Genomic DNA, 23,121 nt, shown 5'->3' with positions numbered 1-23,121 from the left:
TAGGTTTGGAATGATGGCAAATTTATTCTAATTATGTTTTAAATAATAATGGTGTCTTTAGGACTTCCAATATAAAGGCAAAAAAAAAGGAGAGAAGTACGATAACTTTGTATGAGGAACGGACAGACATTTAAGTCGTTATTAACTGAAAATCCAAATTATATTTCGGACTGTTCACACAGCTATTGCATGCCTTCAGAAGACTAGTAAACACATAATATGCACTATTTTCATGAGACAAAAAGTGGGTTAAAAAAATGGGTTGAATATTTGATTTGAGATGTAATCCATAATGAAACCATTATTTATCTTGACAGGCCCACCATCACCACCTCAGGAATTACACATCACAGAAGCAGCCAGAGACCATATTTGTATTGCCTGGAAGGCACCAGAAAAGAGTGGAGGAAGTCCCATAATCGGCTACCATATTGAGCTCTGTGAGGCTGGAACTGAGAAGTGGATGAGAGTCAACTCTCGTCCTGTCAAAGAGCTAAAATACAGAGCAGGGGATGAAGAGGGCATTGTTCCTGAGAAGCAGTATACCTTCAGAGTCCGTGCTGTCAATTCTGTTGGTGCCAGTGAGCCCTCTGACATTTCTGAGAATGTATATGCCAAAGATTCTGACTGTAAGAGGTTTATTTATTTTTAATTTTTTATCAAATTTAAAATTTTAGTGTAAGGATAACTGATTGCCCTATTACTCACATCATTGCAGGTAGCCCGACCCTTGACTTCCAGACCAAAGACCTTGTTGTTGTAGAAGGTGAAAAGATGCACCTACCTATTCCATTTAAGGCTGTGCCGTCACCTAAGATTACATGGCACAAAGATGGAAATGAACTGAAGGCTGATGACAGAACCTTCTTTAGAGCTGAGTACACATCCTGCCATCTGGAAATTCCAAGCTGCTTACACGCTGATGCTGGCCAGTACAAAGTTACCTTGGAGAACAGCAATGGTTCAACAAGTGGAACACTCAATGTCAAAGTTATTGGTATGTCTTTGAGTTCTGCTGTTAGTTTGACTGCTTTATTGGAATATTTTATCTGTTAACAACTGATTATGCTAACATAAAAATGAAAACGCACCTTTACATTTTAAACTAATGCCATTGCTTTGTTTATGTTTTTTTTTAACAAACGTTAGGTCTTCCTGGACCATGTAAAGAAATTGTTGCTAGTGAAATTACCAAGAGCACCTGCAAGGTATCCTGGGATCCTCCAGACTATGATGGTGGTAGCCCCGTTCTCCACTATGTACTACAACGCAGAGAAGCAGGCAGGAGAACATATGTCAATGTTATGTCTGGAGAAAACAAAGTGAGCTGGCCGGTTAAGGATCTCATTCAAAATGGGGAGTATTACTTCCGTGTCAGAGCTGTCAACAAGATTGGTGGTGGTGAATTCATTGAGCTTCGTAATCCTGTAATTGCTGAAGATCAGAAGCGTAAGTAATGACATTCATTGAACGGATTTGGATGTACCTTTCATTTTGCATGATATTTTTAATACATTTTTGTCCATCAAATACAGAACGTCCTGATCCACCAGTCGATGTGGAAACGCACAACCCAACTTCTAAGAGTGTGACCCTTACGTGGAAGCCTCCCATGTATGATGGTGGAAGCAAAATTATTGGTTACATTCTTGAGAAGATGATGAAAGGGGAAGATAATTTTCAGAGATGTAATGACTTCCTTGTGCCAGTGTTGTCCTATACTGTTAAGGGGTTGACGCAAGGAAAACAATATCAGTTCCGTGTGCGTGCTGAAAATGCAGCTGGTGTCAGTGATCCTTCACGCAGCTCACCTTTGATCAAAGCCTCAGATGCAGTTGGTATGAATTTAATCTCTTGTTACTTGTTAAATCATAAAGTTTTTTTCCAAATGTGAAGTCCCTCTGATGCAAGCTTTTGGTATATGTAAACATTTTTTGTTATTCTGCTTCCAGATCGCCCAAAGGTATTCCTTAGCGGTAGTCTACAATCAGGCTTGTCTGTGAAACGAGGTGAAGAGATCCGATTGGAAGCCAACATCTCTGGATTTCCTTACCCCCAAATTACATGGATGAGGAACAATTCAACCATTTGGCCAGAGCCACTGAAGAAGAGACCAGAAAGGCCCATTAAAAAGAAGAAAGAGAAAGAAAAAGAAAAGGAGGAAAAGAAAGAGGCAGATACAGAAAAGAAAGAGGCAGATGCAGAAAAGAAGGTGGAAGACAAAGAGCCGAAGGTGGAAGACAAAGAGCCGAAGGAGGAGGACAAGGCAAAGAAGGAAGAAGAAAAGGAGAAAGAAAAAGAAAAGAAGGTGGAGGTGGAGGAACCGGAGGAACCTGAAGAAGCATATCACCCAAGCTTAAATGAACGTCTTACCATTGAATCCAAGAGGAAGGGTGAATCCTTCATTATTGTAACAGATTCTATCAGAGGCGATCATGGTGTTTTCACCATAAAAGTGGAAAATGATCATGGTGTTTCCTCTGCCTCCTGTGAAGTTAATGTCCTTGGTGAGTTGAGATAATATTCTAAAGATTTTTTTTTTGTCTCTCTAATCTTTAATCAAAACATAATAATTTACTCTTCATCTGAAGAAGATAAAGCACGACTTTCTTTTTTTGCTGATGTCACTTACTCCACACAAGCTATTGGATAATGTAGTCAATACTCAAGTAGCTAATTGGACATTGTTCAAGTAAATTTATTTGGTCTGGTATACCACATTGGTATGAAAACACATCAGTTGAAACCGACTTTACTAATGACACTTATAATGACATATAAACCCTTTTCCACCTTGAATATTTTGGGGAAAAAATGGAATGTTCATTTTTACACTTTAATATTTCAGATACTCCTGGACCTCCAGTCAATTTCAAATTCGAAGAGATAAGGAAGAACTCAATCCTCTGTAAGTGGGATCCTCCTCTGGATGATGGTGGTAGTGAAGTCCTTAACTATATATTGGAGCGAAAAGATAACTCCAAGGCTGAGCTTGGATGGATCACTGTAACATCAATCCTTAGAGGTTGTAAATTTCTAGTGCCCAAACTTATTGAGGGCAAGGAGTACCTCTTCCGCGTCACTGCCGAGAACAAGTATGGTCCTGGAACCCCATTCATCTCCAAACCTGTCATTGCAAAGAATCCATTTGGTATTACAACTTTCCATTGTTTGTTTGATCACATAATTTGCATTATTGTTTTTCACAGTTAATCTAACAGTTAAATATGCCTTTGTCAATTCAGATCCTCCAGAGGCGCCGGAGAAACCTGAAATTAAGGATGTCACAGCCAGCAGTATGTGTGTTACCTGGATAGAACCCAATGACAATGGCAGCCCCATTGAGGGATATTGGGTAGAGAAACGAGAAATTAACAGCACACACTGGGCGAGAGTCAATCGCACCATGGTTCCTGATTTGGAATTAAATGTAGAGGGCCTTTTAGAGGGTCTGACATATATTTTCAGAGTCTGTGCGGAAAATGTAGCTGGACCTGGAAAGTTCAGTCCCCCCTCAGAACCAAAAACAGCACAGGCACCAATCAGTAAGTTTGTAACATTAAACTTGACTATATAAACCATGAACATACCGGAATTACATTTAATATCAAACTAATATCAATTTAAAATGTAATATTTATTATATAACAATTATTTTTTCAGTGCCTCCGGGTCCACCAATTCCAAGAGTTGTTGACACCTCAGACTTTTCAATTGATGTTGAATGGGATCCTCCCGCAGACGATGGTGGCGCAGACATCTTTGGTTATCATGTTGACAAAGTTGTTGCTGGTACCAAGGACTGGTCACGAGCCACAGAGAGGCCATGGAAGAACCACACATTTACAGTGTATGGCGTTAGAGAAGGCGCAAAATACATTGTCCGTGTTGTTGCAGTCAATTGTGCTGGTGAAGGACAACCAGGTTTTACAGATGCAATAATTGTGAGAAACCCTGCAGGTATAAACATAATACTATTGTTAATTATCATAGGCTATTGTTTAATTGTTAAGCAATTAAAGTGTTCCAAAATAAACAGATAGCTTTGTTTCTTTGCCAAAACAGTGGTTCCTGTCATCGAGCTTGATATCTCTGTGAAAAATGGCGTTGTCATTAGAGCCGGAGAGATGCTTAGAATTCCAGCACATGTGACTGGTAGACCTTTTCCATTTTTGAAATGGACAAAGGATGATGCTGCATTAGAAAAAGATCGTATGGAGGTAGAAGAAGCTGGACCGGTCAGCACTGTTGTCATTAAAACCACAAAGAGAAGTGATCATGGCAAATACCAAATCCAAGCAGCAAATCCAAGTGGTATTAAGTCTGCATGGACCAGGGTTGAAGTTATGGGTAAGAATTTTTAAATTGTAATATGGATTCAAAGTGTACACTCATTTTCATTACAGCATGCATAACATACAGTTTGCAACATTTAAAATCTCTCTGCAGATGTTCCTGGACCAGTTCTTGACCTGAAACCTGTTGTGGTTACAAGAAAGCTAATGATGTTGAATTGGTCAGATCCTGATGATGATGGTGGTAGTGATTTGACAGGGTTTATCATTGAAAGGAGGGAACCAAAGATGCACACATGGAGACAACCCATTGAGACTCCTTCCTCCAAATGTGAGATTGTAGGTATTATTGAGGGACAGGAGTACATTTTCCGTGTTGTGGCTAAGAACAAGTATGGATGTGGACCTCCAGTCGATCTCGGACCAATCCGTGCTGTGGATCCTCAAGGTAAACCTGACATACACAATGCTTTTACTCTTACTAATAATGACTGTTCTTGTGTATTTATTGTCATATGTTTTTTTGAATGCCAGGTCCACCAACTTCTCCTGAAAAGTTCCACTATACTGAGAGGACCAAGTCCTCTGTTACTATTGAATGGAGACCACCGCGTAATGATGGTGGTAGTCCAATCATTGGCTACATCATTGAGAAAAAGCGACAAGATGAACCAGCCTTTCAGCGTGTCAGCCCAGAGCTGGTCACTGCTCAAATTTTGACAGTTGAAAACCTTGATGAGCTCCATTTGTATGAGTTCCGTGCAAAGGCTGTCAATGCACTTGGTGAAAGTGAGCCTTCAATTACCATGACTGTTGTAATTCAGGATGATGAAGGTTTGTCCTTTTCTAGTTTAACATCAGTGTTCTTCAGCACATACATTTCATCTGTTTTTTTGATGACACACATTTCATCTGTCTTTTGATAATTATAGTGGCACCAAGTCTGCATATGCTGAAGCACTTCAAGGGTGATTTGATCCGAGTAAGGAAAAACGAACCTATTGAGATGCCTGCTGAAGTCACAGGCCTACCAATGCCAAAGATTGAATGGCTGAAGGATGATGTTGTTATTGACACGCCCACTGAGAAACTCCTGATAGAAACCAAAGAGATCGACAGAGTGACATCACATACAAAACTCTCCATCCCTGGTGTTACTAGAATTGACAAGGGCACATACACTGTTAGTGCCTCAAATCGTTTGGGAACACTCAGTCATTCCATCACAGTGGAAGTGTTGGGTAAGTTGTCCTATATTTAACAACAAAAAGTATTGGAGACTTGAACACTTCAGTTAAAACTGTTTTGGACAAAATGTCAAACCATGCTAAGGTGATTTTAGTGGATGTTTGGAGTCAGATCTCCTCAAGTTCACACAGTTGTCCTAGTTGAATAGCTAAATGCGTAGTTCATCACATTAACTATGGAAATCATCTACTTGTGTTTGACAACCAAAATGTGCCTAATACCCTTGTCTTAATTTAAAAAAAAAAATAATGTTTTACTTGAAATGTATGATTTTTTATATGAATCAATGGCAAGCAGTATGTCATGGCTTAAGTGTCCAAAGTTTGTTTATTTTGCATATACTTAATGATTTATAATTATCTCTTTTTTTCATAGATCGCCCAACACCACCAAGGAATATTGCTGTTTCAAATATCAAATCTGAGTCTTGCAACCTTACCTGGGATGCTCCATTGGATATTGGTGGCACTGAGCTTACCAACTACATTGTTGAGATGAAAGACCTTAATGGTGAAGATCCTGAAAAGGCTGAGTGGGTGCAGGTTACTAACTCCATTATTGAGAAGCGATATGGGGTAAGCAAAACAATTATTTCATAGCATTTGTGTAGGTAGTCATTCAAAACGCGTCAAACAAGAGTATTGTTTATATAAGACACATAGACTGGGAAAATATGCTGAAATAATTATATCATCTTGTTTATATCATTTTTGCAGGTATGGAACCTGGAAACTGGTGGCAACTATAAATTTAGGGTCAAAGCTGAGAATAAGTATGGAATAAGTGAGGCCTGTGAAACGGAAGAGGTGCAGATTAGGGATCCTTTTGCTCTGCCTGGCCCACCTGAGAAAGTCACTATCGCGGAGCGCTCTAAGACCCATATGGTACTGACATGGGAACCACCTAGTGACAGTGGTGGTTCAATGATTACTGGCTACTGGCTTGAGAAGCGTGAAAAGGGCACTTCCTATTGGTCTCGTGTGAATAAGGTACTGGTGTCAAAACGTGGCATGAAAGGCTGGGAATACCATGTTACCCGTCTCATAGAGGGAACGGAGTATGAATTCCGTGCAATGGCTTGCAATTCTGCTGGTATTGGACCACCGAGTGCCATTTCTGAATCTGCCGTTGCTGATGAGCCAATGAGTAAGAACATCAGTTAAATGCATTTGTATTTTGGATAGATTTGAATAAATGTTGTTTTTAACATATTTCATGTTTGTTTGTTTTGTGTGTGTGTGTGTGTTTACAGCTCCACCTAGCATGCCAGCAGCTCCTGAGATTGCTGACAAAACCAAGCATAGTGTCACCCTTGCATGGACCCCACCAGCTAAAGATGGTGGTCGCCCCATCAAAGGTTACATCATTGAGATCCAGGATGAAGGAACTTCTGAGTGGGCCAGGATTAATGATGCTGAAAATCTGCATCCTTCTACTGTGTTCACAATTCCAAACCTCCCAGAACTTAAGAAATACAGATTCAGAATCATTGCAGTCAATGAAATTGGCGAGTCTGAACCAAGCCCCAGAACCACTGAAGTTCGCATAGAGGACATTCAAAGTAAAGTTTTTTGTACTGAAATACAAATTAACTTCCTCAAGAGTCACAATATTTATTTTTACATAACCTTATGCATTCTTTTAATTCCACAGCTGGACCGAAGATCTTCATGGATATCAGTGCTCCTGATCTTCTGTGTATCCGTGCTGGATCTCCATTTAAGATTCCTGCCACCATCACAGGACGTCCTGTTCCCAAAGTTACATGGGACTTTGATGGCAAAGCAAAGACAGAAAAGAAGGAGCGTCTTCATATCTTACCAGTGGATTCACAGGTGATACTTTTTCTCTAATTTTAGACACAAATAATATTTTCTTCTGAATCTAAGACAGGTGTTTATTGGTGATTTTCTTGGGGATTAGGTTGAATCAACTGACACTACCTCAGTTATTACAATTCCTGTGAGTTTGAGAAGCCATTCTGGCAGGTACACAATTACAGCAAAAAACAAATCAGGACAGAAGCATGTCAACGTCAGAGTAAATGTGCTTGGTGAGTTTTCTACTTATATTTTAATTTTTAATTTGTTTAATATTTTTAAAGACTTAATCAAAAATAACATTGTGCTATGAAGTTAATTGATCATTTTTTTCCAGATGTTCCTGGAGCACCCAAAGAGCTCAAAGTTACTGATGTCACCAGAACCACAATGAGACTCATTTGGAAGCTGCCAGATAATGATGGTGGTGAAAGAATCAAAAGTTATTTTATTGAGAAGAAGGCTGTCAATGGAAAGGCTTGGACAATTGCCAACGCTACTTGTGCCAGCATGGCCTTTGTCGTGCCCAACCTCCTTGAGGGACAGGACTACTTATTCCGTGTTCGTGCTGAGAATCGCCTTGGCTTTGGACCATTTACCGAGACCACAGAACCTGTTAGGGCAAGGGATCCTATCTGTAAGTTGGTTAGCCCATTATTTTGAAAAACATTGCATGCCTCTAAATTGTTTTCTAATTAATTTCTGATTAATCTTATTTTCTTTTAATGTCAAGATCCTCCTGATCCTCCAACCAAGGTGAAAATTAACCTTGTTACAAAGAACGCTGTAACCTTGACATGGGTTCCTCCTAAGAACGATGGTGGAGCACCAGTAAAGCATTACATCATTGAGAGGTTGAGCTGGGATACCAGTGGTCCACAGAAAGAGACTTGGAAACAATGCAACAAGAGAGATGTTGAAGAGACTACCTTCATCATTGAAGACCTTAAAGAAGGTGGCGAATATGAGTTACGTGTTAAAGCTGTTAATGAAGCTGGTGCAAGCAGACCCTCTGTTACTGCCGGTCCAATTGTCATTAAGGACCAGACGTGTGAGTTGAAGATCATGTCATTTTTGATAAAGTTTCTTGAAATATGACACTTAGTTATTTGCTAATGTTTCTTTTACATTTTTTTTTTAGGTGCTCCAAGTATTGATCTCAGAGAGGCTTTAGAAGGTGCAGAAGGATATGATGTCAACATTGTTGCCAGGATACAAGGCTGTCCATTCCCATCTCTTGTCTGGCACAAGGCTCCACAGGACAAGCCTGATGACAAAGCTGCTGTACAGTATGACAAACATGTCAATAAACTTGTTTCTGATGAGAAATGCACCCTTTTAATTCAGCAGTCAAAGAGAGATGACAGCGCATTATACACTCTGACAGCCACCAACATTTTGGGCACAGCCACCAAGAGCATCAAGCTTAGCATTTTGGGTAAGTCCTTGAATTCCATGATTTATTTTTTTCCTAATTTGGAATGATTCATCCATTTGAAAGATACAAATCAATAATATGCTATTCTTGTGTCCTAAGGACGTCCTGGTGTACCTGTAGGACCAATTAAGATTGGGGAGATTTTCGCTGAAAGGATTGGTCTCTCCTGGAATTCACCCACAGATGATGGCGGTTCCAAGATTACAAACTATGTCATTGAAAAGCGTGAGGAAAACAGAAAAACATGGGTCCATGTCTCTAGTGATCCAAAGGAATGCCAATACACAGTACAAAGGCTAACAGAGGGCCATGAGTATGAGTTCCGTGTTATGGCTCAAAATAAATATGGAATTGGACCACCCTTGTACAGTGAACCTGAGAAAGCACGAAACCTCTTCAGTAAGTTTCATATACTTGGAATCTCTAAGTCCAGTGGTTTTCAAAATTTTTGATTCCCATGACCTCCAAATATGATGATCCCCTTGCGAGGGACCACCTTACTGAAATATGTACATATATAAGTACCCATTTATACTGTATGAGAAAAATGTTAAGCTTGACATAATTCAAATGAAACAATTGGCTTTTATATTGTCATTATACTAAAGGAGAATATTCAAATATTATCTGGAACATATTTACTATGTATTAATTTGTCAGTGTATGTTGATATCTAGTAACAATCTACTCATAGTTAAAGTAATATTATATGTATTTTTTTTTTTGTATTGTATATAATTGTTAAAAAGTACAAGTAAGATGAATGATCTCATGATTTTTGGTTTCCGATTTCCAGTCTTTTGAAAACAGAATGAAACAATGACTATGTAAAATTCAGTAAAAGCTAAAATGGTTTTAAATGTATTAAATATACTATTCAAACTCAGATCCTTGCAAAAATAAATGTATTGTTTAAATTCAATTTAATACTTATTTTTCTTCCCTTAATAGCTGTGCCTGGCCAATGTGAGAAGCCAACTGTTACAGATGTTTCAGCTGAATCTATGACTGTCAACTGGGATGAGCCAGAATATGATGGTGGCTCTCCAGTAACTGGCTATTGGTTAGAGCGTAAGGAAACTACAGGCAAGCGTTGGACAAAAGTAAATCGCGAACCTATCAGAATCAGGACTTTAGGAGTGTCCCATATTGTAACAGGCCTTATGGAGGGTGCTATCTACCAGTTCCGTGTTATTGCAATTAATGCAGCTGGATGCGGCCCTCCTAGTATTCCTTCTGATCCTGTTCCATGTAGAGACCCCATAGGTATGTTAGGATTTATTTGTTTTCGTAATTTTTTTTTTTACTCGTGTACTTTTGTATTTTGGTGGGCCTTTCATTTTTTCTAATTCATGCGCCTATTATACGTTTGTATTTTTTCTTAACAGCACCTCCAGGACCTCCAACACCAAAAGTAACAGACTGTACCAAGTCAACTGTTGATCTTGAATGGATTCCTCCACTTATTGATGGTGGATCTAAGATCACAGGCTATTTTGTAGAGTACAAAGAAGAAGGGCAAGAGGAATGGGAGAAGGTATGCACACACACACACACACACACACACACACATATATATATATATATATATATATATATATATATATATATATATATATATATATATATATAATTTACTTTTTTATCTTAGGTTAAAGACAAGGAAATCAGAGGCACCAAGTTTGTTGTTCCTGGACTTAAAGAGCTTGGACTCTACAGATTTAGAGTGAGAGCTGTAAATTCTGCTGGTGTGGGAGAACCTGGTGAGGTTTCTGATGTGATTGAAGTCAAGGACAGGACAAGTAAGCATTAGTTCAGATTTTAGATTTCTCTCCTGTCTTTTCTGTCTTCTGTTTTCGGTATTTATTTATTTATTTTATATTTAATTTACCATATATTTTAGTTCCCCCTGAAGTAGACCTGGATGCAACTGTCAAGGAAAAGATTGTTGTTCATGCTGGTGGGGTAATCCGCATCCTGGCCTATGTGTCAGGAAAGCCTGCTCCAGAGATTATTTGGAATAGAGACGATGGTGATTTACCAAAGGAGGCTGCTGTTGAGACCACCTCTATAAGTTCAGCTTTGGTTATCAAAAGTTGCAGGAGACAACACCAAGGCATTTATACGCTGAGTGCTAAAAATGCAGGTGGAGAGAGGAAGAAAGCAGTTATTGTTGAAGTATTGGGTGAGTGCTTTATACATATATATATATATATATATATATATATATATCTTAATTCTGAAATGATTTCAATAAAGTAATGAACACTGCTTGTTTTTTCTCTTCATAGATGTCCCTGGCCCAGTGGGTCAGCCTTTCTCTGGTGAGAATCTCACCAATGACTCTTGTAAGTTGACATGGTACTCTCCTGAAGATGATGGTGGCTCAGCTATCACCAACTATATAATTGAGAAAAGAGAATCTGACCGCAGAGGCTGGACTTCAGTGACCTATACTGTCACAAGACATAATGCTGTTGTCCAGGGTCTTATTGATGGCAAGGGTTACTTCTTCAGAATTGCAGCTGAAAATATTATTGGAATGGGTCCCTTCACTGAGACTTCAGCTCCAGTCGTCATCAAGGATCCACTCTGTAAGCCTTGTTTTTGTTAGTTTGTATTAGTATTTTGTATTTTTTACAGTATTCATTTACATCATTACTTTAAATTAATTATGTCTCACATATTTCTCACACACCTTCTTCAGCTATACCTGAGCGTCCAGAGGATCTTGAGGTTACAGCCATCACAAATGATTCAATCAGCGTCGCATGGAGGCCTCCAAAGTATGATGGAGGTTCAGACATAACAAGCTATGTTCTTGAAGTTCGTCTTATTGGACAGGACAATTTCAGCATTATTGCCTCAGAGGATAAACTTTTGGACCGTAAATTCACACATGTGGGTCTTAAAGAAGGTTATTCTTATGAATTCCGAGTTAGTGCTGTCAATCAAATCGGTCAAGGCAAACCATCATTCAGCACCAAACCAGTTACATGCAAAAAAGAGTTTGGTAAGTAATTGAAGTGATGCACTGAAGTGATTTATTTCTTTTTTCTTTTTTTATTGACTGTTTGATTTATTGAATGCTATACTCTTTACTAGAACCACCAAACCTTGATCTTGAGTTCCGTGACAAGCTTGTTGTTCGCGTTGGGGAAACTTGCACTCTTCAAAGCCAATACACAGGCAAACCAGCACCAACAATTAAATGGTTCAAAAATGATGAGGAGCTTCAGGCAAATGAAGAAATCGCTCTCACCAGCACAAATAATAAATTATGCTTGACTATTGCAAAAGCAAAACGTGATCACAGTGGAAAATACACTGTGGTTCTGGAGAACTCCATTGGCTCACGCAAGGGCATATGTACTGTTACTGTTGTTGGTAAGCTAATATATACTTTTTGTCAAGTAGATATTATATTTTTTATATATTATTTTTTTATCTTACAATTATTTCTTTGCAAACGTAATGATGAATCTTGTTTTATGAATTTTTCAGACCGTCCACAACCTCCAGAGGGTCCTGTTTTATTTGATGAGATTTACAGGAATTATATGGTCATTTCTTGGAAGCCCCCATTGGATGATGGTGGAGCTGCTATTTCTAACTACACTGTTGAAAAGAGAGACACCAACAGGGATTTATGGATGCCTGTTACAGAATCTTGCACAAGGACATCATGCAGAGTTCCAAAACTAATTGAGGGAAGAGAGTACATTATTAGAATTTGTGCTCAAAATATTCATGGCATTAGTGATCCATTGCTATCTGCTGAAACAAAAGCAAAGGATATTTTCAGTAAGTAACAGATTCTGCAGTATAATATAATAGTCAATAAATTATTTTAACAAGAATCTTTTAATGAATGGTCTAGAGTTTTACTCATGTTCTAAAATTTCTAACACCTGCAGAGGTTCCAGATGCACCACAGGCACCTGTGATAAAAGAAATCTATAAAGATACAGCTCTGATTTCATGGCTCCAGCCAGCTGATGGTGGCAAACCAATCAAAGACTACATTGTTGAAAGAAAGGAGACCAAGGCCAATATGTGGACTAGAGCTGGAAAAGACCGCATTTACCCCAACACAGAATATTGGGTTCCTGATCTTCTCAAGGGATGTGAATATGAATTTCGTGTCATGGCAGAGAATGTGATTGGTGTTGGTGACCCCAGTCCACCTTCAAAGCCCATCTATGCCAAAGATCCTATTGGTATGTATCCAAAGATGTTTTAAATGAAAAATTTACAATTAACTATTTTAAAAAAAAACTTAAAAAAAAACAAGTTTAAACAAAGTTAAAATAATAACACCCACCCTCCACCTTTTTTCATGATTTTCTTGTCACAGTGATTCCAAGCCCACCTGTACTTCCAGTAGCAATTGACAAGACAAAAGAGTCTGTCACTCTTTCTTGGCAGCCACCAAAAGACTGTGGCAGAGGCAAAATCTTTGGCTATCTCCTTGAATATCAGAAAGCTGGTGATGAGGAATGGCTTCAAGTTAACCAGACACCTGACTCCTGCCAGGGCACTGTATTCAAGGTTATCAACCTTGAGGATGGTGCACTTTACAGATTTAGAGTGAAGGCAGTGAATGCTGCTGGCGAATCAGAGCCTGCATATGTCCCAGAGCCTGTTCGAGCACAAGACAGACTTGGTAATTTATGCGTATTTGGATATGTATGATATTAGTTATTAATTATGCATGTTATTGTCATTTAAGAAAATATGTGTAACAATATTAAATGCTATTTTTGTTTTGTTTTTGTCTAGAGCCCCCAGAACTTCAACTGGATTTGGGCATGCCTCGTGAACTCAAAGCAATGGCCGGAACCCATATTAATATTATTGCTGGAATCAAGGGAATGCCTTTCCCCAAAGTCACATGGAAGAAAAATGAATTAGATGTTCCTACAAGATCAGAGATTGAAACATCTGGAACAGCAACTAAACTAGAGATGCGTTATTGCACCCGTGCAGACTGTGGCAATTACACACTTACTATTGAAAATCCAGCTGGATCAAAGTCAGCCACATGCACCGTGCTTGTTCTTGGTAATTTTTTTAATATTACAAAGACTATGAAAAATCTGAAATTGTACAATTTTAAATAATGTATAACAAATAGAACATAAAAATAAATGAAAAGGAAAATACTAGGGGTGTGAAAATACACCTAGCTCATGAGACAACAAGACTACATAATATTGGGCTCACGAGAGCGATTCAAGATGATATTTTAACACTATTTTTAAGAAATCTTCAATGGTGAAATAAATGACTGGAGAAATAGACTATTATTCGACTGAGTCACAAAATGCAAAACAATGCAGGTGTATTTTTAAGAATTTTGACTATTAATAATCTTAATCATCATAGTAAATGTCACTTTATTTCTAATTTCTGAGTATGAATTATCCTATGCAATAAAAGACAGAACAATATAAGCACTGTAAAAGGTTTTGCCACAAACTCAACTCCGTCATGCTGATATCGTGAGACAGCTTTTCACCTCAACAAGAAATATTGTCACTTTTTAATATAGCAAGATCTTGTGACTCGTCAAACCCCTAGAAAATACCATTCTTTTCAGCAAAGAGTTAAGTTGTTGTTTTATTTGTTTGTTTTTGTAGACAAGCCTGGAGCAGTTCAGAATTTCAGGGTATCTGATGTCAGATGTGATTCTGCCCAGCTGTCTTGGAAAGACCCAGAAGATAATGGTGGTGCACGCATCACTAACTTTGTTGTTGAGAAAAAGGATGCAGCATCTGCACAATGGGTGCCAGTCTGTTCATCATCCAAAAAACGTAGCATGATGGCTAAGCATTTGATTGAGGGAACATCATACATGTTCCGTGTGGCAGCTGAAAATCAGTTTGGAAGAAGCGAATATGTTGAGACAACAAAAGCTATCAAAGCAATGAATCCCCTGTGTAAGTATGGCCTGATAAATTTCTCCACTTCGAGGCTTATTTAATGTTCATTTTCAAAACAATATCTATAATGGATAACATAAAAAATATATATAATAAACTAACATTTCTTTTCATATCTCATATTTCAGTTCCACCTGGTCCACCAAAAGACCTGCATCATGTAGATGCTGATAAAACCGAGGTGTGGCTCCAGTGGAATTGGCCCGATCGCACGGGAGGAAGTGACATCACAGGTTTCTTGGTTGAGTACCAAGAAGAAGGTGAAAGGGATTGGATCATTTTTAAGACTGTCAGCATTCCTGAGTGCCATGTGACTGGACTGGAAGAAGGAAAGACCTACAGGTTCCGTGTTAAGACAGAGAATGCAGTTGGTCTAAGTAGACCAGATACCACTGTGCCAGTACTTTGCCAGGAAAAACTAGGTTAGACTCTAAATTTAATGTCCCATATGATTATTTAAAGACATTTTTTTTTCAATATGTATTATTCAATTTTTTATTGTTCTACTGTCTTTGCAGTACCACCCATTATTGAGGTTGATGTGAAATTGATTGAGGGAATCATTGTGAAAGCTGGAAGCACTATTAGGATGCCTGCCATTATGAGAGGCCTTCCGGTTCCCACTGCCAAATGGGTCATTGATGGAGAGGAAATCAAAAGTGAAGGCAATATCAAAATCGACACAGACAACTTCTCGACTGTTCTGAGCATTGCCGATTGCACAAGAAATCACACCGGAATCTATATTCTCACAGTGTCTAACTCAGCAGGAAGTAAGACTGTTTCTCTGAATGTCACAGTTCTTGATGTGCCATCTGCTCCGATAGGTCCTGTTAATATCCTTGAAGTGACTCCTGAATTCATGGTCATTGACTGGCGTCCTCCCAAAGAGGATGGTGGAAGCCCTGTCATGAACTATATTGTTGAGAAGAGGGAATCAAATAAGGAAACTTGGGGAGGAGTAAGTTCTGGCAGCACTTCCACAAGGCTCAAGATTTCTCGTCTGCAGCAAGGAGTTGAGTATGTTGTGAGAATTCGCGCTGAAAATAAAATGGGAATTGGCGCAGCTCTTGAAAGTGCACCAACTGTAGCCCGGCACCAGTTTGAGTCCCCTGGCCATCCTGGAAAACCAGTTGCATCTGATATATCTGAAGATGCACTCACACTTGGATGGACAATGCCACTGTTTGATGGTGGTAGTCCAATCAGTGGTTACATTATTGAGCGAAGACATAAAGGAGGCAAATGGATTAGAGTGAATAAAACACCCTGCAAGGACCTTAGATATAGAGTGCTTGGGCTTTTTGAAAGTATCGAATATGAGTTCAGAGTATTTGCTGAAAATATTGCTGGCTTTAGTGGACCTTCACCTATCTCAGATCCTGCCAGACCTTGCAGACCAATTACTGTTCCAGGACCTCCAGTTAACCCTAAGATAAAGGACTACAGTTGTACATATGCTGACTTAGTCTGGATCAGACCCACAAGAGATGGAGGCAGTCCAGTCTTAGGATATATTGTTGAATGCCATAAAGAAGGTGCTGAGTGGGAGAAAGTCAATAAGGATGATCTGATTAAGCAGTGTGCTTATAGAGTAAAGGGACTGACAGAGGATACAGAATACAGGTTCCGTGTTAAAGCTGTTAATATGATTGGAGAAGGTGAGACTAGGGAAATCCCAGAGTCAGTTATTGCTAAGGATATTGTCATTCCTCCTGAAATTGAGATGGATGCCACATGCCGTGACCGTTTGACTGTCCGTGTTGGACATAACATTAATGTTGTAGCATATGTGAAAGCAAGACCTGATCCAGAAATCACTTGGAGCAAAGGTGAAAGCATTTTGGAAAGGGGCAAGCGTACCACTCTGATAAACAACTTGCCAGTAGTGCAAATGCGTATCAAGGAAGCAACCAGAGCAGATCATGGAAAGTATATACTTAAGGCTGCTAATGAAGCTGGAGAGGCCTCAGCTACTATTACTGTAAATGTTCTGGATAGACCTGGGCACTGCCAGAATCTTAAGTTGACGTATGTAAATAAAAACTCTTGCATGGTGTCCTGGGATGCTCCTGAGGATAATGGAGGCACTGAGATAACAAATTACATTGTGGAATGTCGGGAGCCAAGTATACGAGCCTGGTCAATGATATCATCTGACTGCACAAATCGTATGGTAAAGGCAAAGCTCATGGAAAATCATGAATATTTATTCCGTGTGACTGCTGAGAACAAGTGTGGTCCTGGACCAGCAACAGAAACCAAAACTCCTATCCTTGCAATCGACCCACTTCAGAAGCCAGGTGAACCAGAGAACTTCCACGTCAGTGATATCGGTAAGAACTTTGTTTTCCTTAAATGGAGAAAACCAGATTATGATGGTGGCAGTCCTAACCTGGGCTACCATTTGGAGAGAAAAGCAAAGGATGCTGAAGAGTGGGAAAAGTTACATGAGGGAGTCCTGAAAGAGACATTCTTCATGGTAGACAAATGTGTTGAGAACCACACCTATCAGTTTAGAGTCCAGTCAACGAATGATGGAGGTGAAAGCGCTTGGGTTAAGACATCTGATATTCTTGTCAAAGAAGAAGTTCAGAAACCAGTTCTTGACCTGAAATTTGTTGGTACTATTGTGGTCAAAGCGGGTGAATCAGTAAGACTTGAGGCTGGACTTAGAGGAAAACCACAGCCTGAGGTTACATGGCTGAAGGACAAGGCTACAGGCGATAACCCAAGGATCAGTATTGACACTGGATACGATTACTCAAAATTCCTCCTTACTAAAACCAAACGTAGTGATACTGGGAAATATGTGGTCACTGCTACAAACTCAGCAGGATCATTCACAGCATATGCCAATGTTACAGTTTTGGATATACCAGGACCTGTCAGAGATATGAAGATTTCTGGCATCTCCACAGACAAGTGCAGAGTTGTATGGGATCCTCCAGAGGATGATGGTGGTTGTGAGGTGGACAGCTATATTCTAGAAAAATGTGAGACGAGAAGAATGGTTTGGTCCACTTACTCTGCCTCTGTTGTCACCAACTACTGTAATGTAACACGCCTTGTTGAGGGAAATGAGTACATATTCAGGGTCAGAGCAGAAAATAAAATGGGGACTGGGCCACCAATGGAGAGTAGGCCTATTATTGCTAAGACACAATACAACAGGCCTGGCCCACCTGATGCACCTGAGGTAACCAAAATTGGTAAAGATGAGATGACTGTGGTATGGGCTCCTCCTGAGAATGATGGTGGAAAGTCTATCACTGGTTACATTCTGGAGAGAAAAGAAAAGCGGGCTGTTCGATGGGTTCCTGTCACAAAGAGCCCTATCTCTGAGAGACGCATGAAGGTCACCAATCTGATCCCTAACCACGATTATCAATTCCGTGTCAAAGCTGAAAATGAAGTAGGATTGGGAGAACCAAGCAAAGCATCCAGGCCCGTCACTGCAAAAGATCCAATTGGTATGTATAGTCTGTATTACATCTATTCATCTGAGATTGTATAATGTTTTTTTCCTCTAAGGATGTATTTAATTGTATCTTAAACTAAGCTGACATTTTTTGTAATATTTAGAGCCCCCTGGTCCTCCTGGCAGTCTTAAAGTAGTTGATAGCACAAAGACATCGATTACACTTAGCTGGGCGAAGCCTGTGTATGATGGTGGTGCTCCGATTATTGGATATCTGGTTGAAATGAGGGATAAGGTGCAAATGGAAGGTGAACTAGAGAGAGATCCTGAGGAAGGCTGGAAGAAATGTAATACTTCTGGACAACTTGTCATAACTGAATTTACAATTATTAACTTGGATGAGAGACAAGAATATGAATTCCGAGTGTCTGCTCAAAACCAAGTTGGCATGGGCTGTCCCGCAAACCTCAAGGATGCTGTATCACCAAAGGAGGTCAATGGTAAGTGTTTATTTTAAAGTGTCACTTATATGATTCCCCTTGAAATTCAGTACACTTATTCAGTCTTTTTTCTTCACAACAGAACCTCCAGAGATTGATCTTGATGCCAGTCTAAGAAAAGGCCTTAGCGTTAGAGCTGGATGTCCTATCAGACTTTTTGCAACAATTAGAGGAAGACCAGCACCTAAAGTGACTTGGAAGCGCATGGGTGTTGACAATGTCATTAGAAGGGGCCATGTGGATCAGATTGATACAATGACCTTTCTTGTGATTCCTGAGTGTTCACGTGAAGACTCTGGCAGATATTCTTTGACTCTTTCAAATGCCTCTGGAGAAAAGGCTGTATTTGTTCGTGTAAAAGTCTTAGGTAAACTTATATTTGCATAAAATGCATTTAAAATTAAGATAAGCTTTACATTTACCCAATACAAGGTACTGTCGGTAAAACTGTTCCTGAAATTTATCAACAGATACTCCTGGTCCTGTTGGTGGACTGGAGGGAACTGATATCACAAAGACAACCTGCCAGCTAGCATGGTTGCCTCCAGAAAATGATGGTGGTAGTCCAATCCTTAACTATGTTGTTGAAAAGCGTGAGGTTGACAGGAAAACATGGACAAATTGCACAAATGACTTAAAGAAGACAAGCTTCAAAATCACAAATCTGACACCAGGAACAGAATACTACTTCCGGGTGATGGCAGTTAACAAGTATGGCATCGGTTTGCCTCAAGACTCTCCAAAGTCCTACCTAGCTACAGATTCCAAAAGTAAGTCCACATGGCACAGTATAATTTATTATATTATTTTATATTGTATTGTATCATATAATATAATGCATTTAAAAAAATAATATGTATATTTTTTCTTTGTTAAGGTGAGCCTGATCCTCCAAAGAAGATGGATGTATTAGAAATTTCTAAAAACAGTGCAACTCTTGGGTGGCTGAAACCACTTAGAGATGGTGGATCTAAGATTAATGGATATGTTGTTGAATACCAGGAGGATGGTCAACCTGAGGACAAATGGACATCATACTCGGTTGTGAAAGACTTGACCATTGTTGTAGCTGGACTAAAAGAAAACACTAAGTACAGATTCAGGGTCGCCGCAAGAAACGCAATAGGATGCAGTTTGGCAAGAGAAGCTGAGGGCATATTTGAGGTCAAGGAACAGCTGAGTATGTAGACTAAGATTTTGTGCTCTCCCATTATTAATTTATTTTTATTTATGCTGTGTTTGTCATGAATCACACTCTGAATACATTTTATACCTTTATACCTTTTTTTTATAGTGGCACCAAAGATCATCATCCCCGATGTGGTTACAGCAAGAGCAGGAACTAAACTTATAGTTGAGGCTCTTGTGACAGGGAAGCCTGCACCAGTCACAAAATGGAAAAGAGGAAATGATGATTTAGTTACGTCTGATCGTCTCTTCATACAAAAAACATCAACCACAAGTTCACTTTTGATCAAAGAAGTTACAAGGAAGGATAGTGGTTATTACAGTTTTTCTGCTGAAAACAGCATTGCTAAGGTCAACCAGATCATCCGAATAATCGTTATGGGTAAGTTTATTAATATATATATATATATATATATATATATATATATATATATATATATATATATATATATATATATATAATATTTATTATTTATTATACTTGACATTAAGCCTTGTCATGTGCTTGTCATTCGGACAACTAAATCAGTTATTCACTTGGTGTGTATGGTGTAAACAATTTATTCTGAAGCAGAAGTGTTCCATCAGCTTATTATAATTGATTATTACCCCAGGGCGTTATTTACCTTAATAAAGGCAATTTTTTTAACCTTGTTAAATCTATACGTCATCTTTTAATGTCAAATTCTTAAATTTGCTCAATAAATTCAGTTATAATAATAAGACACAACAGGGCTGTTACAAATCAAATTAAATAATTTATATTGCAAAATTACAACTGCAATAAATAATGTGATGTGATTAATGTTTTAAATACTTTTTTTAATAAACAAATAAGAAATGTTGGGAAAAAATGCAATGAGACTTTTAAAAATGAAACTAAACCACCAGTAGGTGGCGGCAAGTCACTTATTGAGTGAGTAATTGAGTCATTCATTCAACCGATTCGTTCAAAATGCTAAATCTTTCAGTAACAAAACACTGCTGAGTGTGACTGCTTTGAGAATGCGCAATAGTTCTGCTGTGATCTTTTTTTGGAACTATTTTCATTGGTGAAATAAACAAAAACAGTCAATATTGTGTCTTGTGACTTATTATTAACTACTTGTTTATTGAACTATATTTGCAATCAGGATAATATTCAGCAATGCAGCTCCCTTGGTCTTGTTACGTTACTTAACTATACCCCATTATAAAAAAAAATGAAACATTTAGAATTTTACTTCAGTATGTTTCTTCTGTGAGTTACTTTATGTGTGCTGTTACGCTCATTTGTTTTGATTTCTCCACAAAGTCTCTCACAAAGAGACAGGCAGCATGAGTCTCAACAGCTCGACCTTCTTACCAAAAATATACTATCCATTGCCAATCCCTGTTTACACTGACTGTAATTAATTCTCACTGAATTCTCACTGAAGTTTCGATGCTTCCCTAATTATTTTTTTCACTGAGGTTTTAATCAGTCTACTTGTCCAGTCGGGCAAGTAAAATTATCTTACACTTGCCCCTTCAAAAAATTCACTTGTCCTGGACAAGCGGAAAAGCATTAATGTTGAGCCCTATATATATGAGCAATATCACACGAGTAGCAGTGCGATATGGATGTATATCAGCACGGCTGTGATTTGGCCATAGGCATGGTGTAATGTCTATTTTTTATTTAGAAAATTGCCTTAATAGTCTCAAAATGTGAAGTCTATTGAAGTCAATTTTTTATTTTTTATTTTATTTTTAGACATCCCTGGTCCTCCACAGGGTCCTCTACAAATTCTTGAGGTGGATGTAGATGCCTGCACACTAGCATGGGATTCACCTGCTGAAGATGGTGGCAGCAACATCACAAACTACATTGTTGAGAAGTGTGATGTCACAAGAGGTGACTGGGTCACAGTTGCATCTTGCACCAAGACCAGTTGCAGAGTTGGAAAGCTCACATGTGGCAAAGAGTATGGCTTCCGTGTCCGTGCTGAAAACCGCTTTGGAATTTCAGAACCAATTTACGCTGAGAAGGTCATTGCTAGATATCCATTTGGTAAGTCTCATAAATTGACACATTTGAACACAGACACACAAAGGGATTAGGCTTTATTTACACCAATACACATTTTCCAATTTCAGATCCACCCAGTGAGCCAAGGAACTGTTGTGTCAACAAAATCAGCAAGGAATTTGTTGTGTTGTCCTGGGAGATACCAGTGAACGATGGTGGCAGTCCCATCACAGGATATTGCATTGAGCGCAAAGAAAGAAATAGCCTCTTGTGGGTCAAGGCAAATGAGGTCCTTGTTCGATCAACTGAATATACATGTTCTGGCCTCATCGATGGTCTGGAGTACACATTCAGAGTGTCTGCTGTTAACAAAGCAGGACAAGGCAAACCAAGCAAACAGACAGATTTTATCACTGCAAGATCTCCAGTTGGTATGTGTAGGGGGGAAAACATGCTGCTGTCACTTTTAATAAAAGTTAAAATAAAAGCACTACAAGTTTTATGTATATTCTTTTTCAGATCCACCTGGCAAACCCCAAGTTCTTGATGTGACCAGAAATTCTGTCTCTCTTGTCTGGAACCGTCCAAAACATGATGGTGGAAGCAAACTCATTGGTTATTATGTTGAATCTCTGAAGCTTCCAGGTGACAAATGGATGCGTGTCAACACAAGCAGTCAAAATGTACCAAAGGAAGAATACACTGTTCCTGGACTTGAGGAGGGAGCACAGTACAAGTTCAGAATAATTGCAAAGACAGCAATTAATGTCAGTCTGCCCTCAGAGGAATCTGATGCTATCCCAGTTATTGCAGAGCATGGTAAGTCTTATGTTCCACCAATAATGTTATAATTTTCTAAATGATGGACTTTATATAGTTTATTTGATGTCTCTCTTTGTATTGTCTCAGTTCCACCTAGAGTTGAGATTAGTTTAGCAATGAAGAACTTAATTGTTGTCAAAGCTGGAGCAAATGTCTGCTTGGAGGCTGAAGTTTATGGTAAACCAATGCCAAAAGTCTCTTGGAAGAAAGATGGTGTTCCATTCAAATTGGCAGAAGGTATGAAAATGACTCAGAAGGTGCATCTCTTCTCCTTGGAACTGTTCTCTGTGACAAGAAAAGAGTCTGGCGAGTATACCATTTCTGCTGAGAACCCAAGTGGCACAAAGTCTGGCAACATTAAATTGAAGGTTCTAGGTAAGTTAACATTACAAATATGCCAAAAAAAAAGTACTGAGTGTGCATTGTCTTTCAAACATTTAAGAAAGTTTATTTG

The 23,121-nt window shown here is 38.9% G+C and overlaps 1 protein-coding gene across 1 annotated transcript in view; it reads left to right on the top strand.

Moving 5' to 3' along the window:
• The window catches only part of ttn.2 (titin, tandem duplicate 2), a 169,052-nt gene that overhangs the window by 96,275 nt on the left and 49,656 nt on the right, over positions 1-23,121 (top strand). The window contains exons 150-193 of the mRNA XM_084122514.1: positions 318-629; positions 719-997; positions 1,150-1,449; positions 1,536-1,838; positions 1,953-2,507; positions 2,849-3,151; positions 3,246-3,545; positions 3,664-3,960; positions 4,066-4,350; positions 4,450-4,743; positions 4,830-5,129; positions 5,228-5,536; positions 5,919-6,118; positions 6,260-6,689; positions 6,796-7,104; positions 7,197-7,378; positions 7,467-7,596; positions 7,701-8,000; positions 8,097-8,414; positions 8,505-8,801; positions 8,901-9,200; positions 9,753-10,067; positions 10,190-10,338; positions 10,453-10,603; positions 10,705-10,986; positions 11,093-11,395; positions 11,509-11,814; positions 11,907-12,188; positions 12,306-12,605; positions 12,719-13,021; positions 13,159-13,467; positions 13,584-13,865; positions 14,444-14,743; positions 14,875-15,168; positions 15,265-18,219; positions 18,332-18,667; positions 18,750-19,034; positions 19,138-19,437; positions 19,545-19,847; positions 19,962-20,237; positions 21,591-21,887; positions 21,974-22,276; positions 22,365-22,664; positions 22,755-23,042. Of these exons, the coding sequence (XP_083978640.1) occupies positions 318-629; positions 719-997; positions 1,150-1,449; positions 1,536-1,838; positions 1,953-2,507; positions 2,849-3,151; positions 3,246-3,545; positions 3,664-3,960; positions 4,066-4,350; positions 4,450-4,743; positions 4,830-5,129; positions 5,228-5,536; positions 5,919-6,118; positions 6,260-6,689; positions 6,796-7,104; positions 7,197-7,378; positions 7,467-7,596; positions 7,701-8,000; positions 8,097-8,414; positions 8,505-8,801; positions 8,901-9,200; positions 9,753-10,067; positions 10,190-10,338; positions 10,453-10,603; positions 10,705-10,986; positions 11,093-11,395; positions 11,509-11,814; positions 11,907-12,188; positions 12,306-12,605; positions 12,719-13,021; positions 13,159-13,467; positions 13,584-13,865; positions 14,444-14,743; positions 14,875-15,168; positions 15,265-18,219; positions 18,332-18,667; positions 18,750-19,034; positions 19,138-19,437; positions 19,545-19,847; positions 19,962-20,237; positions 21,591-21,887; positions 21,974-22,276; positions 22,365-22,664; positions 22,755-23,042 (15,522 nt within the window). The remainder of the gene's footprint in view (positions 1-317; positions 630-718; positions 998-1,149; positions 1,450-1,535; positions 1,839-1,952; positions 2,508-2,848; positions 3,152-3,245; positions 3,546-3,663; positions 3,961-4,065; positions 4,351-4,449; positions 4,744-4,829; positions 5,130-5,227; positions 5,537-5,918; positions 6,119-6,259; positions 6,690-6,795; positions 7,105-7,196; positions 7,379-7,466; positions 7,597-7,700; positions 8,001-8,096; positions 8,415-8,504; positions 8,802-8,900; positions 9,201-9,752; positions 10,068-10,189; positions 10,339-10,452; positions 10,604-10,704; positions 10,987-11,092; positions 11,396-11,508; positions 11,815-11,906; positions 12,189-12,305; positions 12,606-12,718; positions 13,022-13,158; positions 13,468-13,583; positions 13,866-14,443; positions 14,744-14,874; positions 15,169-15,264; positions 18,220-18,331; positions 18,668-18,749; positions 19,035-19,137; positions 19,438-19,544; positions 19,848-19,961; positions 20,238-21,590; positions 21,888-21,973; positions 22,277-22,364; positions 22,665-22,754; positions 23,043-23,121) is intronic.

This window comes from Abramis brama (assembly GCF_963993115.1).
Source record: "Abramis brama genome assembly, chromosome: 8".
NCBI lineage: Eukaryota > Metazoa > Chordata > Actinopteri > Cypriniformes > Leuciscidae > Abramis > Abramis brama.
The sequence above is the reverse complement of the archived record's forward strand: the minus strand, read 5'-3'. Positions and strand labels throughout refer to the sequence as shown.